Source organism: Rhinolophus hipposideros (assembly GCF_964194185.1).
Source record: "Rhinolophus hipposideros genome assembly, chromosome: 15".
Lineage (NCBI taxonomy): Eukaryota > Metazoa > Chordata > Mammalia > Chiroptera > Rhinolophidae > Rhinolophus > Rhinolophus hipposideros.
The window spans coordinates 16,878,578-16,894,030 of record NC_138061.1 but is presented as its reverse complement, the minus strand read 5'-3'; the positions used below and the strand labels follow the sequence as shown (position 1 = coordinate 16,894,030).

Below are 15,453 nucleotides of genomic sequence, written 5' to 3'. Positions count from 1 at the left end.
CCCTCTTGGTTAGCTGCTGTCCTTCAACGGCCATTAACTCTTTGTTATACTACTCTCCAAATGCCTGATTGAGTTGCAAGTACAAAGACTGTTAAGAAATGACATTTGGCTCCCACAGATACAGCTTTTCCCACAGAAGAGCAGAGGACATCGTTCACCACTCTTCCTTCAGACTGTTATCTGTTTTGGAGGACTGTTTACAAAACATGGAAAATGGCATCATTGGCCTTTGTGAGATATGGTATCTCAGGGTATGTTTTCTCAGTGTAAGCTGTATCTTAGAGCACACTTACAATCACGTGGCTGAAGAAATGTTCAGTAGTGGCTAATAAAAATTACTTTAGAGGACAGTCTGCCTTCTCTATTCATTTAGGCATTACTGAACACCTTGGCTCGCGTGGCCTGGGAACTCCTGATTTGACAGTGCTGTTGTACATCACCACACTGCTGAGCGTAGCTCCATAATATTTCCTTGTAGAATTCCAACTCAGTTGTTTTCCCTCGAATGAAAAAACTAAGTTATTTTTAATTGTAGGTTTAAACTTGAGTCCTTTATTCGTCTTTTAATTAACTTGAAAATCCTTGCTTTTTCATAGACAAATTCAATATCCCTGAAGTCCAAAGTCAAGTTTCAACCTTTTATAAGACTGTCTCCTCCAATTACAATCTCTCTTTTATTCAGATTCTGTTGTGCTTGATATCTTTATGACTCATTATGAACCAAATGAAACAAAACAATATGTTTTGTTTTGTAGTTTAGATTATAAACTCTTCAAGTTTACCTTTCTTTTTTTACTTCTCCCACTCAAGGACGTCTCTGGAACATTGTTAGTATACAAAAGTCATGTAATAAATATAAAACTGAATAGAGAGAGAAAACATAGACACTTTAATACTATGTTAGTTGATTTCTGCCCAGATTTTAATATGACTTTAACTTAGGTCTCACAAAACAGAAAATTGACCCACCCATTTTTTCCTTATAGTAAGGAATCATTCTGAAGTTTCTTAAAGATATTTCCTATATATTCACTGAATTTCTCAATTTCTTGTTTAAAATAATTTAAACAAAATTGACAAGTTATTCTTGTGGCAACATACTTGTCAACTTTACTAGTTAGTTGCTTTATTAACTTTTTTAGATGACTGAATCCTGAGCCCCCTTGGGAATCTCTAATTATTAGCAAGAGAACTACCAGTCTCTCCACCCTCCAGTTATATATGAGTGCAGTTGTTAGGCATATGCTGTAATAATCCTAATGAAGAGTTTAAAGGCACTTTTTACTATGGATTTTTTTTTTTAAGTCTGCTCAGCAAGAGCACTCTGTGATCATGTGAGAGTCCTCACCTAAGAGGTTTTCCAGTTAAAAATGAACATTTTGCTAACGGGTCTATAATTTTGGGTAGCACAGCAGGGGAGGAGAGTGACTTTATTAAATCACATGAAGGGGAATTCATTGGTATACCTTCAATTTAGGGAAAATAAAAAAAATTCCTTTATCCATATCAGGTATGTCAGGTTTCAGCCTGGAGCTAATAATTAGCCTGGAGCTAATTATTAGATTTGAGTTATTGAACTAGAGAGATTTGGAATGGAAATACTAACAGACCTTTAACTTATAGCTGGGATAGTGGGTACTGGAGGAATCTTGACAATTCATCAGCCACATCTCTGACTTCACTATCTTTAATCATCCTTGCTTGCCATCCTTCTTTCAAACTGCTAGCATTTGAGAATTTGGCTTAACATTATTTCTTGTGTATTAAGACAGAGAAAGCATAGTTTGGTGAGTGGGCTAATAAAACAATTTTGGCCTTCTTTGAGGAGAAAATGGAGGATGTGTTTTGCCTGGTACATTTGAGACAGTTGCTAGATGTTCAATAATAGTTAAGGAGTAGGGATAAAATATGAACACATTCCTGGATTTTCTTTTCAGGTGTGTTATTAACTGCTGAATTATGTTATGCCTTATGAAGCACAGAACCAAAGATGTGGACTAGCATTGTTTTAGGTTGGAATTATGTACCCAGAACTCTCATCATGGTGATCATATTTCCTTTAGGGTACAGGGAAGGTAAATCCATGTCTCTCTGCTAGAATTTTCAGGAGACATTTTCCCTAACTTGCCCACAGGATGGGTGAATTAAAGAATGCAGTGACTTTTAGTAAAGGAGTTTTCACCTGGCTTTTTCCCATGTGTAGAAAATTAGAAGTAGGTGGTAAGAGAGAGGAGAGGGAGAGAGACAGAAATAAAAATTAAAATCTAAGGAGCTGGTACACTTAGATTATTAGGAAGCAGGGGATTGTTTTATGGGTTGTGGTTTCAGTGGCTGGAATTGACAACAGAGCTGTATATTTTGCCTTAATCCTGTCCTAGCTGGTCACAGAATTTTGCTATTGTGTTGAATCAGATGAAGTTGCCATTTTTGTGAGCAATGGTTGAATACCAGAAATTTCATATGGTTCAATCTGATACGTAGGATGGCTCTGTGTGTGTGTGTGTGTGTGTGTGTGTGTGTGTGTGTGTGTGTGTAAGTAAAAGGTGGAAGGGAGGAAATGGAAATTTGTGAGTATTTTATACTCCTTGGAGTACCCCAGCTGAAAACCCGTACTCTAGCCTGCAGTTTTAGGCATTCAGAATCAAGTATCATTGCCCTAGTATGCTTTCCTACTTCCACGTTAATACAGTTAAGATAGTTTATGGGGTGGGTTAAAAATTAAATTCTCTCTGATGGGTTACCACTGGGGATAATAATGTGAAGTGACCAGTATCTGTAGAGTACAACAGAAATGGCTGAGACTGGAAATCAGTAGGCATGCCTGCACTTGCAGACACTCTGAAACAGAAGAATTAGCGGCATAATTGGATATAGACTGAATAATGTGCAAGTTATTACTTGTCTTAAAAATAGGTTTCTGATGTTTCTAGTGGAATATTCAGACTGTGCTGATTTTGACTTTTTTGTCTTTCTTAGACGAGCTCATCTGCGCCTGTGTTTAGAACGCTTAAAAGTTCTGATTCCGCTAGGACCAGACTGCACCAGGCACACAACACTTGGTTTGCTCAACAAAGCCAAAGCACACATCAAGGTGAGCATTTTTACTTTCACATTTGCACATGATTCTCTCCGTCCTGGTGTCATTAGAAACAATGATTCCTACTCACATACATCAACTAGCTCACCATGTCCTCCTTAATAACTGACTCAAGAGAAATCTTTCTAAAAATTTACCAGCTAATCTGATAGGAGCAACGCAACCTGATTAAACGAAATTGTTCTGACAGCGTGGCCATTTAGAGTTGGGAATACTAGGAAAATAACAATACCCAGAGGAAGGCAGTTGTGCCCTCTGGTGGAGATGACTTTGTTTGGCTGTGTCCCTCAGTATTTTTCCATCAAACGACACTGCAGAGAAAGTTTCTGTTTCGTGGAGATAACTTTACAGATTTTGAGAATACCATGCTGTCCTAGTAACGTAGCATTCATTACATGCACTAAACAAGTGAAGAAAGAACTATTTTCAGTGTTTAAAAATATGTATTTATGTATGTTTTCATATGTACACATTATGTACTTGTATGTTCATTCGTGTCTGCCAAAGAAGAAGTCTTTTGAGATGTTAGGTAGCAGTCAGTTTTACTGTTTGTATTGGACTATACACAAATTTAAATATCATTTTAGAAACTTGAAGAGGCTGAAAGGAAGAGCCAGCACCAGCTAGAGAACTTGGAACGAGAACAAAGATTTTTAAAGCGGCGACTGGAACAGCTGCAGGGTCCTCAGGAGATGGAACGGATACGAATGGACAGCATTGGATCAACTATTTCTTCAGATCGTTCTGATTCAGAGCGAGGTAGGCAGTGTGCTTCTTCCCCAACGAAACACTACCACCCCTGTGTCTGCATTCAGGAGAGGGTAGGTTGGGAGGCACTGTATCTGCATTCTTTTTGTCCATCACTCTAACCTTCTAGATTTTATGCAATCACAACATTGTCTAGTAACGCCTATATGAACTATGGAACTTTTTTCTTGATTATATATGTATTTTTAATTTCCTACTTTGAAACAATTTTAGACTTAGAGAAAAGTTGTAAATTTTCTGTAGAAAACTGTAGAGTTCTTGTATACCCTTCACCCAGGTTCCCCTAAGGTTAACGTCTTACATAAGCATAATACAATTATTGAAACCAGGAAATTAACATTCATGCAATATTATTAACTTATAGACCTTATTCAAATTTCACCAGCTTTCCTACTCAATGTCCTTTGTCTGATACAGGATAAGTGCAGGATTCTACATAGCATTTGATAGTTCCTCAGTCTCTCTTTCATGACCATGATGACACTTTTGAAGAACATTAGCTTGTTAAACAGTGTCCCTCAATTTGGGTTTGTCTGATGTTTTCTTATTAGATTGAAGTTATACATTTGGGGGAAGAAATATCAGGAGGAAGATGTGCTCTTCTCAATTTATTATATCAAGAAGATCCATGATGTGGATGTTTTATTACTGTTGATGTTAATCTTTATATGTGTATTTTAAAGTACCACACCCCTCATTTCTCTTTCCGTCTGTCCCAGAACATTTATCTTTGGCAGAATTTAAAAACAAAAATTAACCAAAAAAGAAATTATTTCAATTTCACTGATCTATTCTTCTGTAGCTCCCACTACTTCACACCACAATAAAAGATCCCAGAGGTAAATTCTGGTGATTTTTAAAACATTATTTTTTCTGTTACAGTTGATATTCTAGTGTTTTATATCACTTTCAGGTGTACAGCATAGTGATTACATAATTTATGCAGCAATACCTCTGGTGAGTTTTAGCTTTACATTTGGGGAAAATAGAGCTCACGATTCTAAAACAAAAAAGAAATTTTTGCAGAATTTCTCGACTTTTTATTATGGAAATTTTCAAACATACACAAAAGCAGAATAGAATAATGAACTCTCATGTATCCGTCACCCAGTTTGGACAGCTGTCAACATTCTGTCATTTCTTGTTTTATCTCCACCACCCTCATCCTCACTATTTTTTTTGGAATGTTTTTAAATCCCAGATAACATGACCATTGTTGTCCCTAAATACTTCAGTTATGTATCTTTAATAAATAGGACTTTTAAAAACAAAACCATAATACTATAATATCCCACAAAACTAATAAAATCAGATCTTACTTGATGTCATCTGATACCCAGTTTCTGATAGATTTTCTCAAAAATGGCATTTTACCATTAAGTTAGAATCCAGAGTCCACATTGCATTTGTTTGTACCTTTTAAGATACTTTTAATCTATAACATTTTCCCTTCCCACTTTTTTTTTTCCAATGCTATTTGTTGTGGAAACTGTGCCGTTTTTCTTACAGAATTTCACACGTTTTAGATTTGGCTGATTGAAACCTCATGGTGTCATTTAACATGTTCTTCTGTTCTCATTTTCCTACAAACTGGTTGGTAGATCTAGTGGCTTGATTAAATTCAGGTTCTTTTTTTGAGGCAAGAATACTTAATAGGTGGTGCTGTATACTTCCTATTGTGTCAATATTATGTCTAGTTGTCCCTCTAGTGAAAACCCTGGTCAGTGGGTTCAGGTTATGTCATCTTGATACATTCATACAAATGTATCAACCTTTCATTTAATGGTTTTAGTAATCATTGATTGTTGCCCCAATTATTATTTCATTAGGTGTTACAAAATAGTCATTTTCTAATTCTGTCATTCTTTATTAACTTTTTCATCTATAAAGAATATTTCCTCAAGTTTTTGGTTACTCTGAAATAAAGTCCATACAGGGAAGATAGGGTAAATGCTTGTTTTTGTTGTTTTTGCTTTATCAATTTTCTGAATAACTTGGTGCCTTAGCAGCCTCCAGAAGTAACAGGGTTTTTTATTTTGCTGTTTGTTTTTATTTTATGAACTCATGTTTTCAGTCTGTTCGTATACATTGTATGTCATTCTTTTTCTTTTTAATACTCAAATTTCCTGTATTCCGTAGGAGATTTTTAAATTGGTTTTTGAATCCTTTTAACACAAGAGTCCTTGGGTTTGTTATTTTTGTTGATGTTTTGCTTATGTAAATGTTTATTTGTGGCTCTCAGTTTTGGAGAACAGAAGTTTGCCAGGGGCAACAGCAAGAACCTCTAGGACATGCTACGTTTGTGAGATGAGAGACAGTGAGGTGTAGCAGAAATACCCCGGAATTAGGAGGAGCCTAGTCCTAATCTGCTGCTTACTAGCTATGTGAACTACTCTTCCTGCTGTTATTGCCTCCTTGTACCTACCCACCTCCAAATTTTAGAGAGGGTGTATCTTCATCATTAGAGTTCTCATTTTTTTAGTACTCCCAGTGTGCTAGTAGCTGATCTAGGTCTGTTCTTATCTGGCAGCCCTCTTTTCCAGTATTTTTTAGTAACATCGCTAGTCCATTTGCTAAAGCAATTTATCATTTTACTTTGTTTTGATTGAGTTGAGAGCATGCTCTGTTAGGTAAGGTGTTTCATTTTATTTCCCATTTGTAGCTTGGATGCGTGTTTGTGATACTGGGAAACACTAAATACCCTGTGAAGCATTATGAGTATGAAACAAATAGTTATGAATTCATAGGATTATTTGTACAGCTTGTTTGGATAGCTGCCTACATTTTAAAAACAGATCTCTAAAACTTTTTGAAGAAGCATCAAGCCCTTTTGAAAATTATACTCTTTGAAATAACTTACTCTGTCTTCTTGGGCTCAGCAAGAATCCACTTTTCCTAAAGCAATTGTGATCAGTGTGAACCCTTAAAGTCAGTGCCAAATAGGAAACATCAGGCTTTGAGTTTGTTTAAGAGAACTGAAGAACCTTGAGTTCATTCTGTTAGGGGAAAACAATTTTTAACTGTCTTTTATCGTTTTAAATGTGTATTGCTTTTTATTATTGGTGATTGTATATGTAGTATTTAGCAAAATACCTGTCAATAGCTGGGTCGAATGTATTTAGGGTCTTTTTTAATCATGTTTGATTTTTGAAGTAAGGTACCACCATTAAAATGCCTTTATTATAATTTTTACTGTAGATCTCACTAAGCGTTAGGCCCTCATTTCAAGCTATATTTGATGCAAGAAAATTAAACTGAAGACAAATCCCAGAAAGTCCACTTTGTAATGACCAGTTTGTTTTGGTTACTCAATAATCAAAGATCTTTATGACGAATCCTAGAAAACTGTAGAAGTATCTGTAGAATGATATAGCACCAAAGACCTGGACGGACAAATTTTCTAGTTTGCCTATATTAAGTTTATCCTTTTTCCACTTTTAAGTCAACTCTGATTAATAAACAGCAGTGAGAATTAGTTTCTAGTTTAATGGAAAACAGATGTTGTTAAACCACTCGGGGTTGGGATCTTTTAATATTAAGCACTAATTCCCAAATAAGCCGAATGCTTTTGGTGGGAGGTCCAGACAGACTGGCGTCAAAAGCTTTAGTAAACTTGCTGCCTAAATTGAGACCACCACTGTACACCAGACATTTCCTTTTGCAAAAATATATCCTTTGCATTCTTCTGTTCTTCAGACATCACTGATAATAACCTGTATAACAATTATTTTATACTATAAAAAGTAATCACTTTTCCTCATGCCTTGTTAGTTTTTGAAAATGCACGCATACAACATTACTAATGTTTTTCCTTGTTTCCCTTTGGCAGAGGAGATTGAAGTGGATGTTGAAAGCACAGAGTTCTCCCATGGAGAAGTGGACAATATCAGTACCACCAGCATCAGTGACATTGATGACCACAGCAGCCTGCAGAGTATTGGGAGTGACGAGGGTTACTCCAGTGCCAGTGTCAAACTTTCGTTCACTTCCTAGAACCCAGCATGACATAACAGTGCAGGGCAAAATATTTACTGGGCCAATTCAATCCAAACAATCTCTTAAATTGGGTTCATGATGCAGTCTCCTCTTTAAAATTAAACCAAACTATACTTGAACAAAAGGATCAGAAGACCTCTATTTAAGCAAACACTTAGCAAAAAGTGGGGCAGAGCTTCCCCAGCAGAACAAATATTCCTAATGCTCATTTTTGAAAATCACAGTTTCTAATGGCAGCAGAAATCTTGTGTGTCATTTTCTTGATTTGATTTGAAAGAGGACATTGGAAATTCTATCCACTTTTTTTTCTTTTCTAGTTTGCTCGTACTACATTGAGTAGACACATTTAAGGATGGGATATGAACCCTTCTTGAGCTTTATTTATGGTCCTAAAAACAAAATCAAACCTATAGTAATGACAAGACAAATCAGGCATTAGTCTTGGATAGCTGTTAAAACTCCGCCTGGGACACCTTGTGAAGCCTGTGGATGATCAATTCTTTTAATTTAAAAAAAAAAAAATTCATTTCATGCTCTGCAAAAGGAGAGACTCCCATGAAGCCTTTTGAAAGGGATCATCATGCAGCTCAGCTTTCTTTTGGATTCCATGCTAAGCAAGCCAACCTTATCCTGCATTGTTAGCACTAGGGCACCCAACCGCCAGTTAGCAGCCCTTAGGCCCTTGGGCAGCATGGGGGCAGTCGGTGCATGGCTGCCTCTACCACACAGAGCCTGTGAGTTCCAATTGAGGGGCCAGAAGGAAAAAGCTACGCGTGCCTATGTCTGCGTGGGCCAGAAGAGTTGTGCACGCAGATTAGCAGGCCAAGGTCTGAGCCAGGGCAGCATTTTTATTTCAGATTTTGATAACTGTTTGTATGTGTTGAAAACCAAAATGACATCTTTTTAAAGCTTGTCCATAAAAAACATAGATGTCTTTTATAGTGGAAAAACATGGGGAAAATCATCTATTTTGATGCAGCATTTGATAATAACACACCTCACACCTCACTCTTTATAGTGCAAAAAATGAATGAGGTCTGGGCTAGGTAGAAAAAAGGTCAATGCTGTTTTTGTTTTCTTTTAGAATCATTACCTTTTACCACCTTTAACCATCTGGTATCTATAGTAGAAACACTATCATAGTTAACATAGTTAAGTTCTGCACTTGTCTCATTTTAATGTAAAGATTTGCTTCCGTTTTCCTACAGGCAGTCTCTCTCCTTCCTCAGTCCCACCGTGCAGGTGCTATTGTTGCTCTTACCAATATTTTCAGAAATGTTATTTTAAATGGAATTCCTAGCCTGCACTTTGATGTCACACGTTCCCTTTGTCTTTCAACCTCCCTAGTTTCCCCCCCGGCCCTTGCCCTTACCCTTACCCTTACCCCAGGAAGCCTTCTTGGAGACCCTACCCCTGGCTCTTTGAACCTGTATACTTTAAATAATTTAACTACCCTTAATTACTTAAAAAAAAAAAAAGCTTTATGATTTTCGTAACTTATTGCTGATTTTAATGGGTTGTTAATTTCAGTCCTGTAGTTTTATTTTGTTTAGAGAGGGCTGGGCAAGGAAAAAGAAAATAAAGACAACCATATTTAGCAGTGCAGTTGAGTTGTGTGTAATGTTAGACTATCCTTTGTAAGTAGCACTTTAACAGCTTTCACTGCTTCTATATATGAAATGTTACCATCTTGGTCACACACAAGGCCTCAGCATATATATACTTACTTGTTCTTGTGCTCTTCCTGTGCCTCCAAAAATATTTTATCCTTGATTGTGCTATGTTTGAGTGGAAGAAATTCTTTGAAGTAGATGTGTGAAAAACTGCATGCCTTTAGGAGCCCATTATTAGAACTTGGTACTTCAGGTGCTGGGGACTTAATGAAAAACATGATAAAACAAATTTTATTTCTGTGGCCCAGATAAATTATTTCTGGTTTCATTTAAAATTACTCCTGGATGGGTCAAAATGTTGCTCTATATATTTGCTTACTTTTGACTTTCCCAAGTGAGACAGTTTGAAGACTGCTAACTGCCATGGAAAGGAAATGGAAGCCAGTGAGTAAGCCTCCATTTTGTTATTCCCATGGCATTCACTTGCATCACCTGCCTAGGGCTGGAATTTGGAACTTCATTCAGGTGAACTTGAGGTGCTGCCATTTTGTTGTATATGTATAGGACGGTAGGCTGAGAAGCCTTTGTCGCCTTTGTCATGAACCTAGAGTACCTATTTCAACTGCCCCCTGAATTACTCCTTCCCTGGGTTTGTTTTCCTTGGGGGAGGGGGGTGGATTGTATGATGAGTAAGAAGTATTAATTTTTTAAAAGATAAATCGACTTTGAAGATACAAAAGTTAATTGCAAGAAATAAAAATTGTGAATGAAGAATACCCGAGTGATTTTTGTACCACCTTTCTCTAGGAAAAAATATAAATGAGCACCCACACCTTGAGAGGCATCTGTCACCTAAATGTCTATGTTGATCCTATTTCAGTAGTCCGGAATTAATGGCAATTTGAATCATTGCCATTTCCTGTTCTGTAATTTAAACAGGTGCCTTCTTGACTGATAACTCCACATAACCTAACTGTAGATAGTTTAATGTATGTGATAATCTTAACTGCTTCAAGTAGGAGACAAAGCCATTTGTCATTCTTATCTGCTCTCCAAATAACTTAAGGGAATCCCTTTGGCCACACATGCTGTTTAAATTGAAAACAAGTCTGGGAAATTTCCTATTTAGTCCCCACTAATCTGTTATGGTACCCTGTATGTACAATGCCTGAGTGATATATTAACAGGTACAGGTAAATCCTATTTCAGTGCATATTACCAAAGAAGATTCTGATGATGTCATTGTTACTCATTTCTAATAGTTATGAGCTCACGTAAAAATAAATGCCTTTTCTAGTCCCTGTGACAGTGACAGCTTTTAGCATAATGAAAGGATTTTAAAAAGCAGTAAGGTTTATTGAGGCAAAGCTCCTAACTTAAGGCCACATTGCTACCTGGGTCATTTCTCTTGAGAAAATTGTTTTTGGTGAGTTTGTTTTCTTCCACTTGAAGCAGGAGCAACTAGCTGCCCTTTTTCCTTTGATCCTTATACCTCAAAAATTCCATACTCCCCCCAAAACAGCATAAGGTGGGAAGAACAAGGGTTTGAGTCACTTTAAATCCCAGTCCTAGCATTTGCTAAGGACCCTGGGCAAATTACTTAATTTCTTCATGGAAACTGTTTCCTCCTGAAAAAAAAGTGATAAATACTACCTCTATCTCAAAAGGTTGTTAAGGATTAAAACCAATATATGTAAATCCCCCCTCCTCTAGGAGTTTGTAGCACCAAAAAGAAATTAAGAGGTATGTATTTCTCTCTTTGATGAATGCAACCTTCAAATCTCTTCATCCTTAATCTTGAATTTTAGTTACTCTGACTGTGGGTCTTGCAGAAAGACTATTCTATTAAATAAAATGGTTCATTTTCACAAAATTTCATGGCAGGTTATACTTTGTAAGAAGTCAATTTTAATATCCTATAGAATTTTTTAAATAAATGCTTTATAAGATTGATGTATCATCGGTTTTAGTGATTACCTGGTCTTTTCTTTAAGGAAAAAAAAGTCTGACCTGAGCTTGAGTATGTTATACACTGATCGTAAGTAACCATTGCATAATGATTAAATGCCCGAGTTAATATTTAGTGCTGGCCTTGCCAAGAAAAAAAAACTTCCTGGCCCATGTACCAGATGTAGCAGGTAATCAATTTTCTTGTGGAATACATCTGATTAGGCCAAAATATATGTACTGGCTGACAACTTCTTGGTTCTGTTTTACCTTTTTATACAATCATAAATTAGGGGAAATAGCTTATATAAAGTTCTTTTAAAGTATTGCCAGCTAACTTCCTAAAATTTTGGAATGTTTTCCATTTTCTCAAGCTCTTGGCTCTATGAAGGAATGCTTCAAGTCTTTATTGGTAGGGCAGTAATTGGGATATTGTAGATTTTCACACCAAGGCACAGAATAGCATTGTAAAAACATAACAAAAACCATAAAATGTCTCTAAAGTGTATTTAAAAGCCCACAAATTTAATTGTTTTTGTCTAAATTAGCTTCATCACTCTTACTCTGAAACCTAGGTAAACGAAACCTGACAGTGCTTTTGGAGGATAAAAACTGGGCAAAAGAACCAAAGGGATACTTAACCTACTTTCTACATACTTCTGAGCAATGAACAATTGGACAAATGACCATCTGTTAAAGACTAGCCTAGCTGCAGATCTCAGACTTCAATTCTTAGTTTTCCATGGACATAAAGAGTCAAGCATTTCCTCCAAACCTGAATTCTGTTTCTCTGGTCAGAAATTCACTGCATCTTGCTAAAGTGAGTACAGGGCTTGAAAGGGCGGGGGGTGGGGAGGGAGCGGGGGAAGCAAATCAGTTTCACCAAGAAAGGGAAATCATGAGCCAGCAAAATAATAACCATAATTTTTGGCCTCAAGTTGAGAAAGTAGCTCTTCTAAAAAGCAAACCTTTTCTCTTTATGAATATAACCATGGTTTCTTTAGCTGTGCTCTTAAAAAGGACTAACTGGAGAAACAAATTATAATTTTAATTCCAGTAACTTGTCTACTTGGTTTCATAAAAATGAATTGGTGAGGTGCTTGGTGGAAATAAATTGCCCGTTTTTATTTCCTGGGAACTGAAAGATATGTACCCAAAATTTGACTATTTTGAACTAGTTCAGCTGTCAACTACCACAAGCCCAGTGTTTTCCTCAGATCTGCTTTACCCCACTCAAGGCCACAAAAGAACCACCTTTATATACATAAGCTGAAGAGCAGAAAAGGCAATTGAAGAACTTCACAGAAATCTAACACCTTTCCATCTTATGTTTTCTTTTACTATTTATTTTCAGCTAGGCCAAACATATTCTTATAATGTCAATATTGGTTTCTGAACCTCTTAAAAACATATCGATACACAGACATGCTTTAAAAAAAAAAACATAGTTATAAGGGGATTGCTTGGGTTTTTGTTTAAATTACAATATTACCTGTTGTTTCGTCTGCTATGCTCTTCCTCTCCACTGCAGTAAAAATTCAGTTTAACTTGCAACTCAAAAATCCTAGATATAAAGAATGTTCACATTTATTGTTGAACTTTTAAATTACCATTTATAGTAATTGGTTGCTTCGTAGTATAATACAAATCAGCAGATATATTTAAACTAAACATTTTAACATATAAAAACCTTGTTGGTTTTAATAGATTTTCTTTCTTTCTATTTCAGTTAATATCCAAATTGAGGCAAAAAGTTTTGAAAAAAAGCTTTGAAAATATTTTTTGGCTGGATTTGCAAGTGGTATTTTTCACTTTTTATAATTAAAATCTAGACACACAATTCACAAAACATTTTCTTTTACGTACCTGATGGTTTTCCTTTGCTATTTTGAGACACTCAGCATTAAAACTGCATTGTAATGGCAACACACACATACACACACACACACCATTCCTTGTAGGAAAAACAAGCATTAAAAAAAATGAGTTGTTACAATAAATGGATGCATTTCATTTGTTTGATGCCTAGTCTTCCCAGTTGGGATAAGAAAACTGCCACTTACTAAGGTAATTTTTCCTTCATTTCAAAAATCAAACTGCTTTCACATTTAACCAAAAATATGGTTCCCAGCCAGGGATGCAAATCAGCATCACCTGTGGGGTGTTTGTCAAAAACAGACAGACGTTGGCCTAGACAGGTCTGGAATGAGACCCTGATCCAGGAATCCCTCTTTAATTTTAAACAGACATTAGGGGTGATTTTATTATAACCTATATTCCATTCTCATTAAGAAATGTGTCCTAAGATATTCTAATATAAAGATTTAAACCTTTACTAGGATGTACTTAATACAACTTTGGTAATTTGATTACATTTACAATTAGGGACTACAGTTGTAAACAATAGGTATTATTATGCATAAGACGAATTATTCAAAGGAAAAAAAGATCAGATAATTCGCCATTACCACTCTGCACACAGCAAACACTTCTATAGTGCTTACCATATGCCAGGTACTCTACCAAACACCTAACATATTAACCCACTCATCCTTACAACTTAATGAAACAGGTTATTATTTTCATTCTACAGCTGAGAAGACTGAGGCAAAGAGGAGTTATGCACACAGGTAATAAACGAGGGAGCCAGGATTCAACATGGCAGTCTGGCTCGAGTCCTTGCTCTTCCATGGCCTTTCTACACGTTAATTTAAAAAGCATGTTAACTGTGATTAATATTAAAGGTTTAAATTTACTTATTTTGGGGGTGTTAGAACTATTCTATCCTTGAAACGTTCAATAACAAATGTCAAGTTTTGAGAAGATAAAACATGCAACCAAAGCAACTTGGGGGCCCTAAATGACTACTGTTTTGGTCTTGTCAGTTGCACAGCTTCAAGCCTCCATTGACAGAGGGGAAACACTACATTAAATTTTGTAACAAAGCTTCCTAAGACTAAGCATTATATTTGATTTTAGAATACTGAGAGCTTAACCACTTTCATTTGTAAAGTACTGCTGGTATCATGCTTCTCATTACGCATCTTCTCAACTTGAACATCAAACAATGAGACAGGTTCTAGCTCCCCAGGAATCCTAACTTTTAGTTTAGTCCAGACACTATCATCCTGATACTACCGTGTTTCCCCCAAAATAAGACCTAGCCAGACCATCAGCTCTAATGTGTCTTTTAGAGCGAAAATTAATATAAGACCCGGTCTTACGTAGTAAGACCCAGTATTTATTTTATTGTTATACCCGATAAGACCGTGTCTTACATTAAGACGCATTAGAGCTGATGGTCTGGCTAGGTCTTATTTTCAGGGAAACGCGGTAGAACTTTTCAAAGAGCCACATCTAGGTCTTTGACACAAAGACTCCTGATCTCATGCTATATGTACCTATTAAAAAATATATTTTATATAATGGGGTCACCTTTATTCCTTTTCTCTCTCCTAATGCAAAGCCCTCCATGAAAATTAACATGCAGAAAGGAAGGCCCATAGGGTCAAAAGAGGCACAAGTCTTAACACAAGAGTCTTGCCTACACAAACACTAGGTGAACAACTATTCCAACAAACATACCAAGGTAATCTCACCAAAAACCATTTTGTGTGGCCACACAATTATACCAAATCTCTGTCCAGTGCTTTTTGATTAAAAGGTTTCCCTTGCAATCCTTCAAGGATACTGCTGATTCTTAGTACCTGAAGATGTTACAACTACCATGTTTCCCCGAAAATAAGACCTAGCCAGATCATCAGCTCTAATGCATCTTTTGGAGCAAAAATTAATATAAAACCCGGTCTTATGTTAGATAAGACCCGGTCTTATAGTCAAATAAGACTGGGTTTTATATTAATTTTTGCTCCAAAAAACACATTAGAGCTGATGGTCCGGCTAGGTCTTATTTTCGGGGAAACAGGGTAGTAACAAGAATATTAGTACTCGTATATTTTATTTACAAGTTTTTCAGGCTAAGTAGCCCTTTTCCTACTGTAATTTGTACCTTGTATTTAAAAAATACTTCCT

At 36.3% G+C, this 15,453-nt stretch overlaps 1 protein-coding gene across 4 annotated transcripts in view; it reads left to right on the top strand.

The window, feature by feature from the left end:
* MXI1 (MAX interactor 1, dimerization protein) overlaps positions 1–11,436 on the top strand; it is a 72,171-nt gene extending 60,735 nt beyond the window's left edge. For 3 of the 4 annotated variants that reach the window (XM_081074483.1, XM_081074480.1, XM_081074481.1), the window contains 3 exons: positions 2,977–3,091; positions 3,685–3,856; positions 7,695–10,243. In XM_081074483.1, coding sequence (XP_080930609.1) covers positions 2,977–3,091; positions 3,685–3,856; positions 7,695–7,858 — 451 coding nt within the window. In that variant the 3' untranslated portion in view covers positions 7,859–10,243. Of the gene's footprint in view, positions 1–2,976; positions 3,092–3,684; positions 3,857–7,694 lie in introns of all 4 variants that reach the window. The other variant, XM_081074482.1, reaches the window with a different exon arrangement.
* The last annotated feature ends 4,017 nt before the right edge of the window (positions 11,437–15,453 follow it).